Raw genomic sequence first — 25,694 nt, 5'->3', positions numbered from 1 at the left:
AAGAAGTATGGAAGAAACGACATCAGAAAGCTTTGCGTGATCCTTCTGGGTCCATTCGCGATAAGTATAGTTTTGGAAATTTTCTTCTATGGCATCCAGTTGTGCCTTTGTGTACTTCCTTTTTACTTGCCTAATAGATTTTGAAACCTGTTTTCTAACCTCGTTAAATAAATGTAGACTTTCTTGTGATTTTTTACTGTTATATTCTTGAAATGCCTTTTTTCTCCTTTCCAATGCATTTTCACAGTCTGAATCCCACCAAGGGTGTTTGAATATCTTTTTCAAGGGAATAGTTTCCTTAGCTATTCGCGTGATTTTAGAATGAAATTCTTCCCATGTGTTTGCCTTTTCCTTCTCCCATTCTTCTTTTACTTCAGATTCTTTAATCTTCTTGGTGTCATATTTCTGTATTTCTGTTTTCTCACTCGAAATGGGGCAGTTTTTCAAAACTGCTACGTAACACAACAATCTGTTTAATATTTTCCAATGAATGAAGCAAGGATTCTCGTAGAGAATCCTCCTCTAACCATCCCATAGTGCATATACAACTATTACTCTTGCATACCGCTATTAAAATTCTTTTTTGTTAAAAGACTGCTTAAAAATGGTATCCGATGTATGACATATACAACTGCGAACTGAAAAAAATAAACCGTCCACACTAACATCGTGTGGCTGATTCCTGATGCTCTGTCAACATCCGAATGTTGAAATATTTGTGAACGTAAGTTCCTCCTACGTGTAGCCCTTCGTCGTGTTAATTATATTTAACCGACGCTCCGCCTCCCCCCCCCCCCCCCCCCCCACCCGCTCTAATAATTGCTTATATTTGACCTCACACGTTCAGTACTGAGTTTATTTTGAAGTCCATCAATACTGCTCATCAATATTTCTGGTATTGACAATAAGTCAATACATGCCCTCAGACGGTCAATGTATTGAGAGTTTGACAATATTGTTAAACGCCTATGAACTGGGGCAACACCAATTGAAGATCATTGGGACACGTCATTGCATTTCGTGCCGATTGTGTTCTCTTTGGCCAAAGTGAATTTTGACGACCACTGCGATGTTGCGGCATATTGTTCTTCCGTTTCCGTTAGGGAGTGTGGTGGTGAGGTAAGTAGTTATGCATGTGGTATATTTGTTATGTAGTTACAAATTTTATAAGTGATTAGTTGTAAAGAAGTTTGGTTGTAATAGTACGTGATATTTAACCATATGTTATTTTTCGTGTAATAGGGATTGTTGTCTATTAAACACGTGTGTGTATATAGAATGCGGTAGCAATTTTTATACATGTGTGAGAAATATTTTGTTACACATTGCTCCACTTATTTGTTTTACTTGGAGTTGGCACAAAACGTGTTCGTATCTTGTCATTTATACTGTAGTTTTGTAATCTATTGTCTTAATTTTATTCTTAATTTTGGTGTGCACTTTTTGGCGTTGTATTTGTTCGAAAGCCTCTGGTTGCAGGTACTGTTGACACTTTTAAATTGCTTTAGTTGGTATATTTGTGAACGTAAGTTCCTCCTACGTGTAGCCCTTCGTCATGTTAATTATATATTAACCGACGCTCCGCCTCCCCTCCCCCCCTCCCCCCCCCCGCCCTTATAATTGCTTATGTACTTATCATATTGTCCCCATATAATTTCTCATATGCTTATTCATCATAATTGGGGTGGGAAAACCGTCCATCGAACATCACTAGACTCTTGCAGTAATTGTAAATTTCTGGAATCAGGTAAGTGCAGGCTCATGGTGTGACATCTGTTAATTCATGATTATTATAAGATGATAATGGGTATAATTTTAAAAACCCTGTGATCTAGGTTTTGATCGGTAAATATCGGAAATTGTTTAAAATCTTGTCGTTGACTGAGAAACCCAGCAAAGCATAGCATTAATTTCGTAATTTTATAATTGGTTTTTTAAAATATTTTCGAATACAGCCTATGTAATGCAGTGTTCCTGAATATACGAAACAGATTAACTAATCAAAGATTGTTTGTATTATTGAACATGAGCCCCTCTCTGTGGATGAATACGCGCACAGAATGGAAATATCCATGGGACGCTATTGCCAACAGAGTGCCAATATCCACGGGTGGAAAATTATTGCTGGTGGCTAGTGCTATGACATGTTTTTCTGTAGGATGCCTGAAAGTGTGTAGTAAATGTATACGTGTTTCTGCTACGATTAGGACCTTTCCGTTTCTGTTAATTAGTCCCAATTTTCTTATTCAATGCATGAATTACCTCGTAGAGCATTGAATGTGTTGAAAACTGTGTAATGTCCAGTAGATACAGTGTGGTACATTCTTTACTATGTCACCTTGCCTGATATGGTGCTCCATTTACCAGACTATGTTGACATGAATTTTCAAAACAGTCTGCAGTGCATAAGTTTTATAGTGCAAATAGTTTAGTTGACAGTTACTTTTCCACCCCACCCCACCCCACTAAACATACACTTGAATTTCAAAAAATTTGTTCAGGAGTCTCTCGACGCATGCACTTAGCTGTACTTGTGATCAGTGTTTTTACATGTGTGTTCAAAAATTGTGGCTTTGCCAACCTTTATCTGAATTGTCACTTCCCAACCTATCGTAGACTGGTGGGTATATAGTTATTCACACACACACACACACACACACACACACAAATAAATTGCCTTTTTTTCCCCACCAGATAGAGGAATGGTGTGATCTTGTCTGCAAAAGTGTTACCAGTACATAAATTAAAACACATTCAATACACAAAGCGTTAAAACTTGAGAAAAATAGACCCAAAAGAAATGCAATTACCACCAAGCGCTGTCGGCACTGCAAAGTACGTCGGCCATCACACACACACACACACACACACACACACACACACAGTGCCATCAAACACAAGATGACATCTACAAATTCAACCAAATCATAATCTCCGCACCGTAATGTCACACACCACAACACCCTAACATCATAACATCAGGGCTCAAAACAGATGGGTGGAATCGGACGCTTATGTTGACCCATGGTATATTTGGCAGCTACAGCATGTGAAAGTAATCCTTGCCAAACTGGCAACAGTATTAGTCTTAACTGCACAATGAGATCTTGGAATAAATTATTCTGAATATGAATTTGAAAATATGCAGTAGATGAACAATAGTATTTTCTTCTTTCTTCATTTGAACAAAACTTGTGTAATGGAAGTGAACTCAGAAGTGTATGTTCAGATTTAAATTCTTTGTCTGATGCTGTAGAAAAGAACTGTGGTTGAGTTGTCATTGGTATTATGTGGGATATAAAGACATTTTCAGATGGCTACTGTGTCAAGGAAATGTGGAGGTTTAACATGCTGTACTATAGGCTGAGATAAGTGAAATTTGAATAACTTTTCTTGTGATAAAAAGCATTGTTTCTGTTGTGAGATCTGTGTGCCTGGAAAAGTCTGTGCTGTTAGTTGCTCTGGACCCACATGTTAGTTATGATTTTATATTTTTGAGTGAATTTGTTGACTGGACTCTTTAAAAGTTTCTCTATATACCTCTTACAACCTGTTTATCAAATAACCACAGCTCGCACATCAGTGATTTCCCATTATGTGAAAGAAACTGGCTTTCCTTATTGCAGTATAAGATGATTTTAGTATATACCCTGTACCTCTATAGTTTCATTTTACATGAACAGTTGGGTATGTAATATGCACCAGAAACCATGGTGTTATCTCCATGTTATTTTGCTATTCCCATTAAACTGTTGTAATTGTCTGGTTAAGTGAGTTGGAGTAAATTAACTGCCTACCATTTGTAATAAAACCATGTCTAATAAAGACAGTGGTGTTCAGAGCAGCCTTCAATTTGATGACAGCATCACTTTTTTTTTTGTATATGTTCATGAACTGAACTTGCCTTATTAATCTAATTTTCATGGCAATACAACCCTGCATGAGTCTTTGCCTCTTAAAGTTTCATATATTTTGCCCTCTAGTGCAGCTCTCTGCCATCCTTCGAAGCTTGAAGAGATTTTATGTCTCTGTCCTTATTGTGTGTCCACTTCTTTTGTGGAATTTGTCTTCTTCCAGGTGGTCTTCATTCAGAAACCTTAGTTCGTCTAGTATCCATGCTAAGGGCATGTCCATGCTAGGGTCTTCTCCCACTTTTTATTAAAAAATGTCATCTTGTATTAAGTTATCCAGCTCATTGTTCTAGAACTCTAGAAACCATTGTTATCCTGAACTTCACATATATCTTGTGCAGAAGCCAGCATTCAAATATCCTGAGCTGCTGTTCATTAGTCCTTGTCAATGTTTCACATCTGTAGGTTACAACTGGCCTGATTATGACCATGTAAAATTGAAGTTTGTCCAACAATCTAGTAAATACCAACAAGTTAAATGTGCAGAAATATCTATTACCACTTATGTGACATTTTTGATTGACATGGAATTTTCCCTATTGATATTAGATCCCAGTCAGATCTGCATATGTTAAAAATTTAAACCAGCAGCTGATAGTTTATCAAAATTATTTTACTTCCTGGTGAAATTCACGTACTTGGTCTTCATTTCATTAATAACAAGACCTGGATAGGGTGACTTCTTTCAGCACTTATTCTCTCTAGTGAAACTCCTCTAATATTGTTACAGCAGCATATGCACATTTGTGGGTTGACTTTGTGCTTATATAACCAGTCATTTACTGAATTTGCCATCCACCTGTGCTGCAACTCTGGATCAGCTAATGTTGCTTGGATAAGGGGAAACATACTTAGATGGTATATTAAGTACTAGCAAATCATTTAGCTTTTCTGTGCTATCAAGACTGTTGGAAGGCCCACTTGAAGTGTACATAGAGGTTATGAAGATGAATATTATACTCGTACACCTTTTCATGTATTTGCCTCAGCACAAATATTTGATCTGTTTTTGACCTACTAGGCCGAAATCCACCCTGAAATTCTCCCAGAACCTTTTGTGTGCAAAACTAGCCTGTTGTAGTTAATATTAGGGAGAATTGTACAGGTTACATTAAGCAAGGTAATTCCTCTCAAAATTGAATGTCTATTCCCCTCTTCTTAACTTCACTGTACTGCATTTGTATTATGGGACTGTTTCGTTGGGGAAATTTAAATCTCTCCTGCCTGAATGTATTTACATTTCACCTTCATAACTCATGTACCAGAAATATTCATGTAATTTAAAATTACAATTCATGCATTTATAAAAACTATTCAAAAGTGTTGACGCTCAAAATTGAACATTTGCGTTGAACAAAATTTCTGTTGTCAGCTTAATGGTGGGGTAATTTTAATTACTGTGAAATGACTGCATATTACCTGTTATAACATTCTGAACATATGTAACTTAAAATTCTTTTCAGGTGAAGTAAAATGTCTTCTCATTTATCATGGATGATCATCCGGAACAACAATGCGTATCTCCTGAAGAAAAGGAACATCAACAAACCATTCAGTACGGTTAGTGATTGGTATTTACTGTAATTGTTTGAAACAGACTACACCAATGTTTCTTAAAACAATCTTTGAATACTAATTTATTACTGTAAGGATTATTTCTGCTACTGTCATCAAAGTCATAGGGTTTTTCTTGAAAACTTTCAAAAGTCCTTTTAGTTAACTTCTGAATATTGGATTTTCTTATTGAGGATCTTTCAAGATTCTGGAGATATGTGAATATCAAGAGCTTAGAAAATTGGTGCTAAGCAAAGAAGGGAATGCTGGAAGGAGTATGTTAAACAAAAGAAACTTAGTGTTACAGAAAGGGAAGAGGTAATGGGTCATTTGAGGTGATACAGCGAGAATTTGGTGGGGCACGGAAAGACCTTTGTTGAAACTAGGTGCCTGGTATGATGATATTCCCAGAGAATTGTTGAAATTCTTGACAAAGTCAGCCATGACAACTATTCCATCTGTTTGCAAAATGAGACAGTGCCAGATTTCAATAATGGAATAATTCCAGTTACACAAAAGGTAGGTGCTGATGAGTGTTACTGAACTATCAGTTTGTCGGGCATTGGTTCAGTTCTACATAGAGTATATGAAAAAATGTGACCATCTACTAACTGTAGTGTATTGTATGTCTCTGCAGAAGAGAAATGTTCCTAATGATTGGTAAAAAAGCACAGGTTATTCCAGTTTCCAAGGAGGAGCATTGAACAGGTGCACAAAACTATAGGCTAATATCTCTTGATGACAGTGTGTTGTGGAATTTTGAAACATATTTTTGCTTGTGTGTTATGTTTCTGGAGGCTGAAAATATCATTTTTAGGAATGAACATAGTCTTGGAAAATAATTGTGTGAAATCCAGTTCGCTCTGGTTGCCCACAAGACTCGGAAAGCAATCGATAGTCACACAGGTAGATACTGGTTTCATTGATTACAGGAAGGCATTCAATAAAATTAAACACTGCTGCCTAATGAACAAAATGAGTGTACAGAATGTTAGATGAATGGTGTGACTGAACACTTTTTAGCAAACAGAACACAGTATTTCATTCTCAAAGGAGAGAAGCCTTCAGAGTTGCAAGTATAACTCTGGTTGTTTCCCAACAGTATCACAGCACCATTACATTTCACAATATATGTAAATTACCTTAAAGGTAACGCTGGAAGTTCCACGAGTCTTTTTGCAGATGATCCTGTTGTGCGCAGACACATCAATACTGGAGGATTGATGATTGGAGTGGCAATTAATCTTAAATATAAATAAATAACATTTTCTTCATAGACAGAAGGACCCTTCATTGCAAGATTACCCAATTGCATAACAATCACTGGAAGCAGTTACTTCCACAAAATATGTAGGGGTATGCATATGGAGTAATTGAAAGTGCAATGACCACATAAAATTACTTGTGGGCAGGACAGATGCCAGACTGACATTCATTGGAGGAATCCTCAGGAAATAGTCAATCAACAAAGGAGGTAGCTTAAAAACACTTGTTTAATACTTAGAATATTGATTGTCAATCAGGGATCTGTACCATACCAGATTGATACAGAACAGAGAAGATCCAAAGAGCAGGTCACATTTCATTACAGGTTATAACGATATGTTTACGTAATGTGTATACATAAACATAGTTATAAATGTCCCCGTTCGTAGTCTCTAATTATAACAATATGTTACTTTTGTGCTGTAACATATAGCTATAATCAGCGGTGGAAGCATATTTGCGAACGCCGACCGTGTGCGGCTGTTTCTTGTTGGATCGTCTGATCAGTCGGAAGTTGCATTGTAGAGGAGAGTAAATGCCTATTCAAAGGGACCGTAGTTTATCATGCATTTACCAGTAGAATATGGCGCGGAGAAAATATTTCGCCGCATACAACTTCCGTCCGATTTCGACGAAAGAATTCGTGACTGTGAACTCTCTATTTGGCAGAAACATATAGAAAATTAAATAATTTCATGAAGAAGTGAGACATAGATTCTATAGTAAATGAATAGTCCATACACCAGTTCCATTTAACTCTGAATTTATGGCAAGTAATAGACAAACTTACACTGCAATGACGGATTTAACATGGATGCCGTTTTGACTGGCATTTCTCTTAATGAAAAAAATTCCTTTGACGTTTTCACATACACGTCGCACAATAAATCTACTGCTAGGCACTTTTAGTATTACACATTTACTTTACACTAGAACAATATTAATTTTGACAATAATAATACGGCGGCAAGACATGCGCGTCCGACACAAGTTACAGGAGACAAGAGAAGAATGAGTAACTGTTCATCGAGAATATCTCGTACCTCAAAAAAAAAAGTGTAAAAGTGTTCTTCTTCTGTCCGTTTTTCGCGCCGCAGTTTTCAAAGTCAATAACTCACTGCATCTCTGACGGCACTTCGACAATAAACAAGTTACGTCACAGGTCGTTCACCTTTTACATTCTCGCAACATTATTTGCTAACTGTAGCTGTTGCCGAGCGACTGCTCGATTAGTGAATGATTTAAAATGATAAGGCAATCACATAATGTTACAAGGTTCATTGGTGAGCACAAAAGCATCACAGAGCCAATTCCAGTGATACATGCTGCAAGTTTCCTTTAATTTACATCTATGGCCACAAACTTTTTGTTAACAGTTTACAGGTTTCGGTCTATAATGACCATCATCAGATCTGTTTTATAAAAACAGTCCTGATGTACTGAAGCTATAGTGGCATTGTCAAATGTTAAATGCAATTGACTATGCCGCTATGACTGCAATACATTAGGACTTTGTTTTTATAAAACAGATCTGATGATGGTCATTATAGACTGAAACCGGTAATCTGTTAACAAAAAGTTTGTGACCATAGATGTAAATTAAACTTATTGTATATACAGGTCACTGTTTTATTCGCGACAGTGTCACAGCTTGAGACATGTTGCAAGGATGACCTTATGCATCACAGTGTGATCTATTATTGAAGTTCCAAGATCATATGTTCCTGGAAGTGTCAGAAGAAAAGGGGAAGTGTCACTGATACACAAAGTATCCTCTGCCACACACTGAGATGTCTTGTAGGGAAGTAGTGTAGGTAACGGATAATTTATTATTTCTGTGATCTGATGCTATGTATGCTGCCTTTTTACTTTTATCTACTTCACATATGAAATCATCGCAATACTTCAGACATACATTTCTTTGTATTTGTCAGCACATTAACTTCTGTGAAAAATTTCGGATTGGCGCATACATTTGTAGCATTTTTTCCATAAGTTTAATAAACACCACAGATACACACAAGATACTTTAGTCATCAATCATACAGGATGGAGGAAAATTGTCACGAAATTTTAACTGGATAGCTGATGCCATTAGGAACCAAAATTACTAATGTTGTGTAGGTTGACAGCGCACCATTTTCAAACTACGGAAACTTGGTGCCATGCGCTCCGATTGGCCATGGGATTGCCCTGTTGCCATTAGTTGGTTGACAGGCAGCTCTACGGTTGTTGGTTCACACAAACGTCCCTTACTCAGTCACTGCCCCGATGTGATAAGCACACATTCTGATAGGTCTTGCTTTTTGTCCCGTGATGACCTTCGTGACAGTGACCATTTTCTGGTGATACTATCGTTACCCTGCTGCCACCAGGCAGACAGACCCCTACATTGGGCATTCTGCAGGGCCAATTGGCCTTCATATATGTCTGCTGTCCACTTTGACACCGCAAGGCATCTCTGCCACTATTATTCATGCTGCTGGTACTGCTGTCCCTGTCGACCAGTACCGTTGTGGACCAAGGAAGATCTAGTTGCTGTCCAGTACTGCCGACAGGTGCTGCAGTGATTTAAGTGGCACCCTTCACAGGCCACCTTGCTCACGTTTAAGTGTCCCCTTGCTAAGGCTCATTATCTTAAGTGGAGTAAAAAGGAATGCTGGGAGTGCTGTGTTTCCTCCCTGGGACATATGCCTCTCCATTGCAGGTATGGTCCAAACTCCGTAACCTTCTGGGCTGCCAGCAACAGTAGACTGTTCAGGGTCTAAACCTCCAGGGTGCCCTGTGCACTGATCCATTGGTCTTTGCGGAACACCTCGCCACACACTTTGCGGTGGCATTATCATCCTCTTCCTACCTTAATACCTTTCTCCAGCAGAAATGCAGAGTTGAACAGACCCCCGTTTCATCCCATACCACATTAAACCCAATAATGCATCCTTCACTGAATGGGAATTGTTGCAGGCTCTTAGCACTTCAATAGACAAAGGCCTATTCTGTATTTTTCCACCATTTTGCCGATTGGTTCGGTACTCCAGTGCACCGAAAACTATTGTTTTCGAAGGAGAGCCCCAACATTATTCTGTAAGCATTTCGTAAGAATGCCGAACGGTTCTAGGGAACTGAAACGCTGTTGTTAGTTCTCCTCGTGCCAACCAATCAAAAGTAATCTGCCTCAAGACGTGCACTGCAGCGTGACAGCGGCACGAACCCGAAGTGGCTAGCAGCTGAAACAGGCATGCTATTCTTCACAGTACCAAAAAGTGTGGTTTAATGCTGTACAAATTTCACTGACCGCGTGCTTACATGAATGCATGATAATATAATATTGACCGTGTTCTTGAAAATGTCATATTGTCATTTTATTCTCATTCACACCATCTTGTTTTGGATTTTCTGTTTTGTGATATGACTTAATAATGGAGTGTAGTACCACATTGTACAAATACATTTATAGAAACTCTTAAGAATTCATAATTTTTCTGTTTTTTGTCGTTCCGTGGTTGTTTCAAAATTCATGGAGGTCTTGTTCGTCTATGCGACTAATTAGAAGGCAGTTCCTTTATTGCCATCTTATTGTGAAGATGCTTCACAAATAAAAGAAGCGAAATGCGTATGACAATAAACTGCCTTCAGTTAGTTGCATAGATGGAACACATCTCCACGAACATGAAAAATTGTTACTGTCAAAGAATTAAGAACATACACAGAATGTGGTTGTACCCCACTCCTAGAAATTCAGATGATTAAGTAGCCTACTTCCCCATATGATATATTATTAATTTGGTTCGTAAAAACAAAACTGAAAAGTCTTCTTGAGAGTGTGTGGCGAGTGCGGCTATAGAAGTTCATTGTAGTTTGTTTCATATACGGTATAGTCTAAAATATTGTGGCGGCAATCTTTCATCTCTGTCTACTGTTAAGGATTCGTCTACTGTTGTTAAGGATTTGATCATAGATAAATACTTGTGACAGGCCAAAGTATTAAGACAATTGCTGCTAGTTTCATTCACAGTAGATTCCTGTCTGACCTCACACTTGGAAATTGCTACATATTCAGAAAAAAATTGCAATTTTTGGTGGGAAAAAGTATGTCACTGTTGGTTATTTCACACCCAGCAGTTTCTTCTTTCTTTTCTTAAACATAATGGAAGTCGAGAAATCCAAGACTCTCATTACTGAGAAAGTGCGCTCTTACTTGTAAATAATGAATATATCAGAAAAATGCTTTACTTTGACAATTAATGAAGTCTCAGAATGTGTTATAAACACGAAGAGGAGAAAAAATATGTTGATACTCAGCGATATGCGAACCTATGGCTTTTGACATGGCACTTCGTTGCCTTACCCACTGTGCTACAACAACCCGCTTGTCTCCAGCACTTTATTCCATGTATTTCCAGTTGAGAGAGAGACAGGCTGACTTTGTTGCTGAATGATGTGGGCATAAGCCATAAATGCACAAAATTTTGGAAGGTTTCCTCTATCAGGCTTCACAAAATTCCTTCACATTGTTACATAAGTTTTAAACACATTTCGATAATCATTAAGTTAACCATCTGTGGAAAAAAGTATGCAAAGTTACTAGTAATTTCAGCTAGCACTCATGTGATACACGTAAAATGGAACCAACCTTTTGAAATATAATGAATTTTTAAACACGTAATTACATAAGAAGTATTTAGTGAGAATATTGATTGAAACTGTTTGTCGTTCCCAATAACAATACAAATCATATTTCTAACAAAGGAAAAAGTCTATGTACTCACTTTTCACCCAGTTGCATCCTGGAGATTCTTCAGTAACCAGGGTGTGAAAAACCCGGGATATTTTTAAAATTCCAGGAATTTTTCATTGCTTTAGTTTTCAGTTAAATTTTTGTCATTTTGACTGGTAAGAACTGATACTCTAACAAAGGATATTACTGTATCCCGCTACTGCAGAATAATACTTCAACAATAAAACATAAACGAGAGAAAAGACGAAAATAACTTAAATAGCAAACGAAATGCGCCATATACGACGACGACACAGTGTTCATGCAAGCGTCTGCCAATTGAAACTTGTCAAAGGATTTAGGAAGACTATGCAGTGCTTCATAACAACAAATTGCCTCCAATGAGCATGAAGTCGCAGCTGCATTAGATTTGTTTTAGCAGTTACGCGCAGTTGAGTCACGTTTGAGCAGTAGATTCTCCCGCTTCTGGCAACAGGAATGTGGATTTTGGCTGGGCAAGCAGTCGCAGCTAGATGCTACCACAAAAAGGGGCACTAGTTGTTATAATTACTAGGGAAATTCGTAGATTCAGACTACCAGGATGGAAATAGACAACCGACAGGAATAACAGGTGAAAAAGATCTCAGTGTATCCAAGAAAACGAAATTTTGACAATTTTTGGCCAGATCGCTACACTAGTAAGGACCAGTAGTACAGTCCCCGGCTAGCAGCCGCGTAAGTTCTATTCTGGAAGTAGTGCGGAAAACATGTTGTTCGAACACGTAATAATGCCTAACCGGAAAATAATCGCGGGATTCTGGCAGGGTTAGTTAAGTTTTGACAGTGGCAGCAATAGCTACAGAATTGATGACAAGATTGTTTGTTAGAACGAGGAAGGAGAAGAAACGGGGACATCACACAAATTATGGCAGAATAAGAAGATTCCAAATTCATACAAAAAATTCGTAATACTAATTGTCAATCTCGTGCTTGAGAAGCTGGTGCGTATGAATGAAATGTGAAACTATTTCCTAACATACAGCTTTATGCTTGTAGTGGGCCTAATAGGCATTTGATATTGGTACTCATTGGATTATATTGTCGTGTTATAAAAATGGCCATTTGTGCCAAAAGTCTCATTTATTTGGTGTGTTACAAAATTGCTGCCATATTAGAAAGGCCTATTTTGTTTTATCTAGCAGACAGTGACGTAATCAGATCGTGAAACCACATCAGTCTTGGGTATTATTTGTATTAACAGCTTTTTCAGTATTAGATTACGACATTTTGAATTTTCATGTAGCAAAATGTTTGACGAACTTTGATGAGGTAATAGATTCTTTTGCAGAAAGGAAAGCACGCTATGTAAAGCTGTAGCAAGATTAGAGAGAAAAAAAATGCTAGGAGCTAAGGTTTGAAGAAATGTGTAATTTCTTGCTTATCTCTTGTCGGTATTAGTTGTATATTGTATATTTAATTGTATGTCACACAAAACAGCAAGTTATTAACTAATAGGCAATAAACAGTTCAGATTTTCTAAAGAGTTCTTGTTCTCTCTCGATTACAAATAATCCCATCCGCTATTAACTGCGAGATTTTTTTAAAGAGGGGCAGGCTGTCAAACCGGCCGACTGGGAGCAGGAGAGGCACCACAGGACATTTCAATTTCCACTCTCCTGAATATAGTTTGGATGTGTGGTAGAAAAATGCTTTATGAAGAGGTGTGGCACTGCACTTTGGCATACTTAAGACCAAATAATGTCTTAAATTTCCTCGAATACATATGTTTTATGTTTGACTTTCCAGAAAGATGCGCGCTACAAGATTAACATATTTTGAAAATTCGATTTTTTTTTTAGTATTGACCCGGTTCGCAAACATCGTAGATTCGGGACTGATGCGCTGAGCAGTCTTGAGTTATAGTGAGGAGTCTCCATGTGACCCGTGTTTACATTTAGTGACTTCGCTGTATCCCCTTCGTTTACTCTCACATCAAATGAAAACAAAAAGAATATCTGTGACCGTGAGCTATCAAGTGAATTAAAACACATTCACATAATTACGGAAGGCTGAAATATGTCATTAGTTTCAGATTTTATTTTATTTCGCCGGCTGGTGTGGCCGAGCGGTTCTAGGTGCTTCAGTCCGGAACTGTGCAACCACTACCTACCCACTTTGAAGGGGATACCCTCCCTGAGAAAGTTAAGATCATGCTCTATAGATGTGATGTGAAGCCGTACATCCCACCTCCTATGAGGTGTTTTAAGTGCTTGCGTTTTGGACACGTCTTCCCGCTGTTCACAGGCCCCTCTGTGGTGTCTGTGGACGTCCACTCCATGAGGGGGTCCCTGTGTTCCCCCTCCTGTGTGTGTAAATTGTCATGGTAGTCATTCTCCACGTTCACCAGATTGCCCAGTATATAAGAAGGAAAAAAAGATACAGGAGTATAAGTCCCTCGATCGTTCAACCTACACAGAGGCCCGTAAGAAATATACACGACTTCACCCTGTGTCCATGACATCTAGTTACGCCTTGGTTACATCTACACCCCTTCCTCCCCCTTCCGTACCCCCATCCCAGACCCCTCTCCTCCCCCCCTCCCCTGTGGCTCCCACACCTTCTCCTCTGGGCGCTGCTCCCCCTCCCCAGCCGGAGAAGTGTCCCACTCCTTCAGCGTCTGCCGGTCAAGGGCGCCTCTCCCGGGATGCCCCTTCCAGGCCAAAGGTCTGCTGCCGCGCGACGACCGCGAGAGCCGCGGTCTGTCGGCCCCCAGGTCGCCCGGTCTCTTTCTGTTCCTGATCTTGCTGCAGCTGGCTCCTTTATGCCACACAGCCCTCCTCGATCTCAGCCTGAAAAGAAGAAGAAACATAAGTCCCGGGACAAAGAGCCTCTGGTGTCACCGGAGGTCCCTTCCCCAACTTCACAACCGGATTCTGACCTGTCGTTCATGGATGTCGCCCCCTCCTTGTCGGTGACAGGTGGGGACCTGGCGGTATGACTGGATTTAGCGTGTTCAGCCCCCATTTAAACCATTGTCACCTTCAAGAATTGAAATCCCTTCTTTCGTCCTACTCTGCAGTTTGTGTGGTTCTCCAGGAATCTCATTTTACTGATGCTCACTCACCGACCCTCCGTGAGTTCCGTGTTTTCTGTCGAAATCGGGTTGGACCCCTGCGGGCTTCTGGTGGCGTTTGTACGTTGGTCCGTGCAGACATTGCTAGCACGTGGATTCCTCTTCAAACTACATTGGAAGCGGTTGCTGTTAGGGTCCACTTAGACTCTGCAGTCACAGTTTGCAATCTCTATCTCCCTCCTGACAGGACTCTTACACTTTCTGCCTTAACTGCCCTTCTTCAGCAACTTCCTCCTCCTTGGGGATTTTAATGTTCGTCATCCCTTGTGGGGCAGTGCCTTTCCATCTAGACGAGGTCTTCTTATAGACCAATTTATTGCAGACCACGACCTGTGCCTTCTTAATGATGGCTCCCCTACTCATTTCAGTGCCGCTCATGGTACCTTTTCTGCCATTGATCTTTCTCTTTCTTCTCCCTCTCCCCTCCCTTCATTACACACAACGACCTTTGTGATAGTGACCATTTCCTGTTGATTATCATGCTCCCTTCCCGCTCCCCGATGGACAGGTTACCTGGTTGGTCTTTCCAATGTGCCGATTGGCCTCTATACACTGCACAGGTTGTTTTTTCTCCCTCTTTGTCGGGTTGTATTGATGATGTCCTACGTGACGTGTCTGACGCGATTGTTCGCGCTGCTCGCCTTTCTGTCCCGCGCTCATCTGGACCATTTCGTCGCCGGCAAGTCCCATGGTGGAGTACGGCCATTGCCATTGCCATCAGTGATCGTCGTCGAGCTTTGCAACACTTTAAGAGGCACCCATCTGTAGCCAGCTTTCCTACCTTTAAACGCCTCCGTGCTAAAGCCCGTAATTTAATCAAACAGAGCAAGTGGATATGTTGGGAACGATTCGTTTCTTCCCTTGGTTCTACTGTCCCTCTGTCACGGGTATGGGTTACACTTCGCTCTCTCCAAGGTTGCCATCGACAGTCCACCCTCCCAGGCCTTCACCTCCCAGATGGCCTTTGTACAGACCCATTAGTTCTTGCAGAACATCTTGCGACCCATTTTGCAGTGGCATCAGCGTCAGCCTCCTATCCAGCTGCTTTCCTTCACCAAAAACAGCGGGCTGAAGCTTCCACCTTATGTTTCACCCCTTGTGAGTCAGAATCTTACAACGAACCTTTTATTGAATGAGAATTTCTTTCTGCTCTATCTTCTTCTCATCATACGGCCCCTGGCCCAGATTCCATTCATAACCAACTGCTTCAACATCTCAGTGCTCCACAACGGCAACATCTTCTTCGGGTGTTTAACCGTATCTGGCTCCAGGGTGACTTCCCTTCTCAGTGGAGGGATAGTGTCGTGGTTCCTGTCCTTAAGCCTGGTAAGAACCCCCCTATCTGTTGACAGCTATCGGCCAGTTAGTTTGACCAATGTTGTTTGTAAGTTACTTGAACGGATGGTAGCCCGTCGGCTCAATTGGGTCCTCGAATCTCAGGATCTATTGTCCCCTTACCAGTGTGGCTTTCGAGAGGGACTGTCTTCAATTGATCATTTACTTCGCTTGGAATCCGCAGTTCGGCAGGCTTTTTCCCAGCGCCACCATTTGGTTGCAGTGTTTTCTGACATTCGCAAGGCCTATGACACGGCCTGGTGCCATCACAGTTTACTTACCCTTCATCAGTGGGGTCTTTGGGGCCCACTCCAGATTTTTATCCGCCAGTTCCTGTTCCATCGGTCATTCAGAGTTCGAGTTGGTACTGTTTTTAGTTCTCCATGGACCACAGGGTTCTGTCTTGAGTGTCCTTCTTTTCCTCATTGCTATCGATGGACTTGTGGCCTCTGTCGGTCCCTTGGTTGCCCCTGCTCTGTATGTCGATTTCTGCATTTGGGTTAGTTCCTCCTTCATGGCATCTGCAGAACGGCAGCTCCAGGTAGCTATACGGCGTGCCTCTGCATGGACCCTCTCACACGGGTTTAAATTCTCTCTTTTAAAATCGCGGGTGGTCCACTTCTGTCGCCGTACTACGATCCACCCTGATCCAGAGCTCTATCTCGCTGCACAACAATTGCCTGTGGTCCCACAGTTTCGTTTCCTGGGTCTTCTTTTTGACAACAAGCTCACTTGGCTGCCCCATATCAGACTCCTGAAGGTAGGATGTTTCTGTAAACTCAATGTCCTTTGCTTCCTTGTCCACTCCTCTTGGGGTGCGGACTGTTCCCTCCTTCTCCGTCTTTATCGTGCTCTAGTTCTGTCGCGCTTGGACTACGGTTGTCAAGTTTATGGTTCAGCTGCTCCTTCCACACTGCACGTGCTGGATCCAGTCCACCATCGTGGTATCCGTTTGGCCAACGGTGCCTTCCCTACTAGCCCTGTTGATAGTCTCCTGGTTGAAGCTGGGATCCCCCCCCCCCCTTTTCTGTTCGGCGGTCCCAGCTTCTGGTGTCTTATGCACTCGCTATCCGTTCCTCTCCCACTCATCCTTCCTATTCTATCCTGTTCCCAGACCATGGACGTCGCCCACGGGCGGGTTTACCGGTTGGGTTCCGCCTTGCGTCTCTTTGCCGTGATTTTCAGCTTCCTTCTTTGTCCTGTCTTCCTCGCTCCCTCCCCTCCAACCCCCCCACCCCCTCCCTGGTTAGTTCCGCGGCCTCGAATTCGGATGGATCTCCGCCGAGATCCGAAAGATTCCATCCCCCCAGTGGTGTTCTGTTCCTTTTTCTGCCAAATTTTATGGGAGTTTCGGGATGCTGTTGTTTTTTACATTGATGGCTCTAAATCTGCTGATCATGTTGGGTATGCCTTCACGCCCTCTGTTGGAACGGAAAATCATCTGCTGCCACCTACATGTGGGGTGTTTACTGCGGAATTGATGGCAATTTCCCAGGCCCTTACCTTTAATAAACAGTCCCAACACAACCGCGTTTTGTTATGTACGGACTCGATGAGTGGCCTTCTTGCTATTGACCGGTGTTTTTCGCTCCATCCCTTGGTCTCTGCCATCCATGACCATCTCGCTGATATTCACCGTGCTGCTTGTTCCATTGACTTCCTTTGGGTCCCTGGCCATGTGGGTATCCCGGGTAATGAGCTCTCGCTGATAGTTTGGCTGGGGGAGCAGTCACTTACCCCCCGTTTTCTGTAACCCCTCCTGCAGCGGATTTACGGCTTCACATCAAATCCCACTTCGCACAGTCATGGGCCAATTCTTGGGAGGCTACTCCCCTGTCCAATAAACTTCGTGCGATTAAGGTGACACCAGGCCCGTGGCGTTCTTCCTTTCGCCTCTCTCGGAAGGACTCGACCACACTGTGTCGTCTCCGCATTGGCCATACCAGGCTGACCCATGGTTTTCTTTTGCGTGATGAGCCACCCCCACTTTGTGGTTGTGGAGCCTTCCAGTCAGTAGCCCACATTTTGGTTGAATGCCCCCTTCTTTTGGCTCTGCGTGCTAAGTACAGACTCCCTCACACCTTACCTTTGATGTTGGCTGACGATTCCCGGATGGTCTCTCTGGTTCTCGGTTTCTTCCGGGAAAGTGGTTTTTATTCTCAGTTTTAAGGTTTTTAAATCTCTCTCTGGTGTTGGGGCAGGGCGGTGAGTGTTTGGGTGTCTCCCACTGTAAGCCGTGTTTGGAGATTCCCGATTCACCTCCCTGACAGAGATCACCTTTTCTTCCCCTTTTACTCTGTTTTTACCTTACAACATGACTGCCCTTTTACGTTTTTCCCTTTTATTGTTCTGACTTTCCTGAGATGTCCCATTAGCGGAATGGACCATATTTGAAACAAGGGACTGATGACCTTGCTGTTTGGTCCCTTTTAAACCTCAAACAAACAACCAACCAAAGCGTGTCTTTTTCCCTGAGTTTCATTTTCTAAAGTGCCGGGAAATTGTACGCCCGTGTATAAAACCATAACCATTCAAAGGATTGATAAAGGAAAATATACTGTGACCCAGGAGAAAGTGTGTTTTTAACCGGGAAATATGGTAAAAATCCGGGAATTTTTTTCCATGTCCACGTATACACCATGGTAACACAATCACTAAATCCGGAGCTAAAGCGGATCAATATGTTTAAAATAACAAATTCCAGGTGTAAATAAACCAAACCAAACTGAAATAGAGGGCCATACCGAAATTGAAAACCTCCCTCTACAGTTGTTGAAAATTGGTCAGGAGGACCGATTGGTAACAGGTCTCAGAAGCTTACTGAACAGGAACTTTGGATAAAGACCCGAAAATGTCACTGAGGCTAACCTACTGCACCAATCGGTATACAGAATAGGGTCCAGGTTCCATCCACAACCAGATGATCAAACACTTGGATGTTTCCCAGAGGCAACAGCTCCTCAGGGTTTTCAACCACATCTGGCTCACGGATGCTTTCCTGTCACAATGGTGAGACAGTATAGTTATCCTCGTCCTGCAGCCTGGGAAAAACCCAACGACTCTAGACAGTCGGTGGCCGAGCAGTTATAGGCGCTACAGTCTGGAACCGCGCGACGACTACGGCCGCAGGTTCGAATCCTGCCACGGGCATGGATGTGTGTGATGTCCTTAGGTTAGTTAGGTTTAAGTAGTTCTAAGTTCTAGGGGACTGATGACAACAGCAGTTAAGTCCCATAGTGCTCAGAGCCATTTTTTTGACTCTAGACAGCTACTGCCCAATTAGCCTCATGAATGTACTTTGTAAATTGCTCAAATGGAGGGTCAGCTTCAGATTATATTGGGTATTCAAACCTTGGGGCCTTTTGTCCCTGTCTCAGTGTGGCTTCGGGGCAGGGCGATCTCCAACTATTCTTTCTCCGATCGGAATCAGCTATCCGACAGGCTTTTACTCACCGCTGGCACCTTGTCGCGGTCTTCTTTGACCTACATAAGGCACATGACATGGCTTCATGCCATCATTTTTTAGTTACCTTCCATGGCTGGGGCTTCCATGGTCCCCTTCTGATTTTTATCTGCATGTTTTTTCTCTCACTAGCTTTTCTGGGTTCAAGTTGACACTTCACGCAGTGCCCCCGAGATCCAGGAGAATGGTATCCCACAGGGTTCTGTGCTTAATGTCCCACTCTTTCTCATTGCCATCAATGGGCTTGTGACCTCTGTTGGGCCTCTGGTTACCCTGGCATTGTATGTCGATGATTTTTGCGTCTGGTGCAGCTCCCACTCCGTAGGATCTGCTGAGCGCCAGCTCCAAGGCGCCATCCAACGGGCCTCTGTGTGGGCCACCGCCCAAGGCTTCGTTTTCTCCCTCCAAAATGCGGGTTATGCATCTTTGTTGTTGACCCACGGTACACCCCCAATCTAGAATTTTATTTAGGCAACCAGCTCCTCAATGTTGTAGTCCAGTCCTGTTTCTTTGGCTTTCTTTTTGATAACAAGCTGACACGGCTGCTTCACTTTAGCCACCTCAAGAGTACATGTATGCGGAATTTTAATGCTCTCCACCTTCTGGCCCACACATCTTGGGGTGCAGACCATTCCACTCTTCTCCATCATTACTGTCCATTGTCCAGACTAGATTATGGTAGTCAGGTTTATGGCTCAGCAGCTTCTTCCACTTTGAAACTCCTTGACCCTGTCCAGCATTGTGGGGTGTGTCTGGCTATTGGTGCCTTTCACACTAGTTCTGTTGATAGTCTCACAGAAGTGGGGATTCACCATTTACACCTCCAATGGAGACAACTGTTTCTTACACAATTGCCATTCACAAATTTCCTGACCATCCTGTGTACCCTGTGCTCTTCAGCAATGAGGAATGTCTCCCTCCTAACACCCACCCACAGGTGGGGTTGCTAGTTGTCATGCACCTCACTTACTGTTGTTGAGATCTCAATCTCCACCCACTGGACTGCACCCTCTGTCTTTCATCCTGTAACCCCCCTTGGATGGTGCCTAGACCACAGATTAGGACCGATCTATTCCAGGGTCCTAGTCTTTGTTGCTCCTACGGTTTTCTGGCATATTTTATGTGCCTTCCTTACAGAGTTCCGGGGTGCCACCATCTTTTACACACGATGGTTCTAAGACAATAGATAAGGTGGGTTATGCTTTGTCTCCTGGCTTTGAGCACCATTTATTGCTGGGACCATGTAGTGTTCAGAGAGCTTCTAGCCATTCACAGGACGCTCCTTTTTGTTTCTCAGGTTTCCCTCCACAGTGATTTAGTTTGTTCAGACACCATGAGCTGGCTGCAGGCTATAACGGATGTTACTCTGGTCACTCTTTGGTCTGCTATCCATGATCTCAGTGTTCATACCCAGCTTGCCCATTGTTTCCTCCTGCATAACGACCCAACCCCACAATGTGGTTGTGGATCCAGACTATCGATATCTCACATATTGGTGGAATGTCCCCTTCTTTCGGCCCTTAATGTTAAATATAGGTTTCCCCGATTCCTTAAATTAAATGTTAGCAGACTCCTAATGGGTGGTTGGACTGGTCCTCAATTTCCTCTGTGAAAGTGGTTATTTTTTCCAGACGTATGGTTCTACTTTATTCTTGGAGCAGGGGCAGTTTGGTTGTGGCTCGGACTTTTTTAAAGTCTTCTCGGTCTGTGACCCCATGACCGTCTCCTCCTTTTTTCCAGTTTTTAGATTCTCACCTTTTATCTCTTTTCCAGTGTGTGTTTAATGTTTATTATTTTATAATTTGACTACCCTGACTTGATCTGCCTGCTTTTAGCAGACCCTCTTTCTCCTATGACTTAGACATTGTGGGACTGAGGACCTCGCCATTTGGTTCCATAACCCCTCTCAGTTAATCAGTTAATCGATGACATTTCTTGTGGATGCGCACAAGTCTTTGTACTGTGAGTTGTTGGTTTGGTTGGGCTCAGCCATTCTTTTTCTTATTTTCACGTAAAGATACTATGTCACCAGTAATAATACTGGATAGGAATGGTTGGTGTTTTTCAGTAGCCAGTAGTTGATGATGAGCAAGCAGAGATGCCTTGTGATTTGGCTTAAAGCATGTGGTACCCATACACCCAATCTTTGAACCTTTCCAATTGCATACAGATGTCGCACGATTGTGGGATGACCAGTCAGTCACATTTGCCAGTTCTTGAGTACATTGATGGAGATAATTGTGGATTAATGTGTTTGAATTACCTTTACCATCGCCCGAAAGTCTTCCTGAACATGGAGTGTCACTAATATCAAAACAATCCTCCTTAAAACAAGAAAACCATTTTCTTGGTGTGCTCTGTCCAGTGGCATTTTCTGCACACATGGTGCAATTGTTTGTGGCTGCATCTGCTGCTGTCATCCCTCTATTGAACAGAAGAATGTTGGAAATGTTCAGATTTGTCTTCTTGGCACTCCTTTCTAGTGTCCACAGCCCCACTCATGATCTCCATATGATAACATGTAAAGTCAAAAAACAGAACTACAAGTAAAAAATGACAATTGAGAAATAAACATAGCAACTGGAACACCACCATACGAAACAAAACACTAAAACTTTATGCACAAACCTAATTACTTCTAAGAATGACAGAATTGTTGGATTGTTTCCTAGTTGAGTTTTCAGAGGCAAGTAGTGTGTGATTAAGTGGACAGTTAAGTTTCTTCCCAATCAAATTTGTCATTAAACTGTGTCTTCATCCTAAGTGTTTCAGTATCAGTTCCAGATTTTTCAGGTTTTGGTGAGCCATCAATTCTCTTGTTGAAATGTAAGAATGCTGCTGACTTTATTGTAAAAGACTTTCACTTTGTCATTGGAGGCATTATTGCTTATTTTGACATTAGTTTTTCCTTACTGTTCTTCACATCTCAATGCTTTCTGCTTTATCTAGAATATTTGATAAAAAGAAATTGATACCGGTCCTGATGGAAAGTAAGATGCAGTTGGCTTCACTTTACAACAAAGTACCTGAATAAAACAGCAGCCAGAGCTGTGTAAATCTAGTTACGGAGCCGAAAATCCGGTATACACTTACTCTTCAGCAGTACAAAGGCAGCCGAGTTGACTCACCAACAGTGCTCAAGGAAAATCTGGAGGCCACATTTTTAACTCGACAAATGGGGAGCAGCAGAGCAACACAAGTTATTAAACAGTCAAAGGCTTCAGATAGGCTGATAAAAAGGCATATCTACACTTACAGATTTAGACACTGTTTTTGGAAAGCAGTGGGTGCGAAGTGGCCCAGGGCTTTTGTAGCATATTCATGTTATTCAGCAAGCAGTGATTTAAACCTAAATAAACACTGAAAGGAAATTAATCGGTCTTATGAATAAAAAGAGAACATTTACTGGAGAAGATTCTCAAAGAAAACCAACATTCTCTGCGGAAGTTCTGAATTTCTTATAAATAAAAAAATTGAAATCTATTCTGACGAGATATCTTTCTCACTGCCTCCCCTCCTTCTTGAGAAGGTTCTTGGGTGTGTCTGCCGTGTATGGCAGAAGATGCATGTGTAATGTTACACTTGATTCAACACTCTTTAACAGGCAAAGTATTCAGTTACAACCGTGCAACTGGCATCAGTGTTTTCTGGAAGAGTTGCACTATGTTTCAATTTTACTTTTATGTGCAGCAACAAAATAAACAGTGTACAAAAAGGAATTTTCTTCTGAATTTTTGACATGTGATAAACTTGTTTATTGAAGTTAGGTGAACAAAATCTTGAGATTACATGAAATTTCATCTACTCCAAACCGGGACTCTTGCTTGTTCCGTTTTCTAATGAGATAATTTTGTTAAAATACAACGTATAATGGTTTGATCACATGTTAAGCATGTAAGTCATCAAAATGTGGTTTGTTAAGAGAAACAGATTGCTAGTATTGTAAAAAACCAGTTATTAATGTTCTGGTACACCTACTTATTTCTAACATTATGAAATAACCAGAATTAGATTTTCACTTTGCAGCGGAGTGTGCACTGATATGAAACTTCCTGGCAGATTAAAACTGTATGCCGGACTGAGACTCGAACTCGGGACCTTTGCCTTTCGTGGGCAAGTTCTCTACCAACTGAGTATTACTGAGTAAAGGTCCCGAGTTCGAGTCTCGGTCCAGCATAGTTTTAATCTGCCAGGAAGTTTCATAACGAAGTAACATTTATACTTTGGGAAGATATGATGATGGCGATGTGGAAACGTTGGTGACAGTTGTTTGGCATATAGTTAGTCTTCTAGTGCACTAGTCTGACAACTTGGATTTGCTAAATACCGAAAAAAAGTTCTAATTTTCACTTCATTTGAAAGATCACCCCTCCCCTTCTTCCATGACTTTCTGGAAGTAAGTTTGCCAGGCAAATAATGTTTTTATTGTGAAACCCACATAGTTTCTCTCTTCAGTATTTCTTTGGGCTACAAGCGACATAATATTCTAGTACTATCAAAAGTCAGTAAAACTTACCTCAACAGAAAAAGCAGAGAATGTTTTCTGCTTGGGTGAAACTCCTTGGGGTTTCATTCATATGGAATTGGAGAACGTTCTTTCATTTGAGCAACATCCCCCACACTAACATTCTCAGGTGAAGTATAATCTCAGACTTGCTTTATTCATATGATCCTGGGAATGTCCTCCAGAATTTAGAGTATGAAATATATTCTGTTTTATTTGTGTGACCCATTGTCAAGGAGCATTGTAACTGGTAGATGGCAAAACTCTTTTCTAAAGAGTACGTGAATGAAATGGATGGTTTTTGAAAAGATGTAAAGTGAATCCCACAAGAGTAGAATAAAGGTAGTGGAATTTGGCGAAATTAAATTGGGTTATGTTGAGGGGGGGGGGGGGGGGTTAGATTAGAAAAATGCACTACAGGTTTTGATAAAAAAAGGGAATGAGATAAGTATATATAAAAAGGATATTTTAAATGCAGACTAGCAATAACAAATATTTCTTAAAAAATAGTCTTTTTGGAAAGTATTAGTCTGGAGTGTATCACATGACACTTGGATAGACAAGAAGGGATTATTTTGAAATTTGGTGCTTCAGGAGAATGTCGAGATGTGTGCCGTGCGTTTCAGGTGAGTGTAGTACACTGTACTTAGTTTGGGTGATGCCTGTTCAGATTTAGGTTTTCTGTGGTTCCTTTCCAAATTAGCTTTGTGCTTTCTTTAATGACGTTATCTGGACCTTTTTTTAATGCTTGGAGAATGGCTACCATGTCCTAGGATTTGTTTCGTTATATTTGATGATGTATATAACTGCTCTTATAGTATGTGATGAATATTGTTTTCAGTTTATAACAAGTTTTTGCTTATTAATAATTTTTGTTTCTTTGTTACAGGAGCCAAACAACCTTATTAATGTCAGTTCATATCGGTTCAGTGGGTTGATTCACCGGAAGAGTGTTGGAGTAGTTGCTGCTCCAGATAGCAAGGGCTTCACTGTTGTTTGCAAGAAATTTAAAGCCTCGGTATGTATGTAACAGGAATGCTAGGAAATTTCGTGTCTAAATGATGCACTTTTTGATCTGGATAGAACATGAAGACTTTGTTTTACCACTACCCATTACTGATGCTGCATAATCATTTCTCATAAACATGTCTGTAATTAACTTATCTACAGAGCCTCTTCTTTTTCCAGCACAAACCTGCAAAATCAGTTACAAAAAGGACAATGAAAGCAGGACCTCGACGCTCCCTGTACAAGTTGAAGAGGCTTCTTAAAGCTAACAGGTTCAGGAGTGACATAAGGAAGGTTTGTGATATCACTTAATTTGTTCTTCAATGTAAATATTTTGCCATATGATGCTTAGCATTTCTGGATGTCAGTATGAAGACATCAATTTACCACTACCCATTACTGATGGAATTATAGACAATTTACTAAGTTATCTATTTTTAAACCTTATTGCAACTCACAATTTTCCTTCTTTTCAGGCTGCACTGCGTAGGGCTAGTGCTGTTCTACGTTCTCAGAAACCACTTCCTGTCAAGAAGGCACGGGCAAAGAAAACTGAATAAAGCTACATTATTTCTTTTCAATAAATGTAAACACTCCAGGTTCTTGTCTTTCAATACTTCCCCAATTCTATACCAATATTGGATTTTGTAATCTGTCTGGCTCACAATGCAGGTTAATGTTCAGTTGCTACAGACACTAAAAGTTGATAAAAAAAGTTTACAATTATTAAAAGATAGTCATACAATATTTATTTCAACACTATCGGAACGTGGAAACTGTTTTTCTCTCTTTGAGAGTAAAAA

General features: G+C 41.1%; 1 protein-coding gene across 1 annotated transcript; it reads left to right on the top strand.

Moving 5' to 3' along the window:
* Positions 1-1,058: 1,058 nt before the first annotated feature.
* LOC126262398 (60S ribosomal protein L28) lies at positions 1,059-25,490 on the top strand. The gene is made up of 5 exons (XM_049959015.1): positions 1,059-1,119; positions 5,375-5,471; positions 24,773-24,901; positions 25,072-25,185; positions 25,368-25,490. Exons 2-5 carry the CDS (start codon positions 5,385-5,387, stop codon positions 25,449-25,451), a joined length of 414 nt encoding a protein of 137 aa, XP_049814972.1. The 5' UTR covers positions 1,059-1,119; positions 5,375-5,384; the 3' UTR covers positions 25,452-25,490.
* The last annotated feature ends 204 nt before the right edge of the window (positions 25,491-25,694 follow it).

This window comes from Schistocerca nitens, chromosome 1 (assembly GCF_023898315.1).
Source record: "Schistocerca nitens isolate TAMUIC-IGC-003100 chromosome 1, iqSchNite1.1, whole genome shotgun sequence".
In the NCBI taxonomy this organism is placed as follows: domain Eukaryota; kingdom Metazoa; phylum Arthropoda; class Insecta; order Orthoptera; family Acrididae; genus Schistocerca; species Schistocerca nitens.
This window is presented reverse-complemented; position numbering and strand designations above follow the sequence as displayed.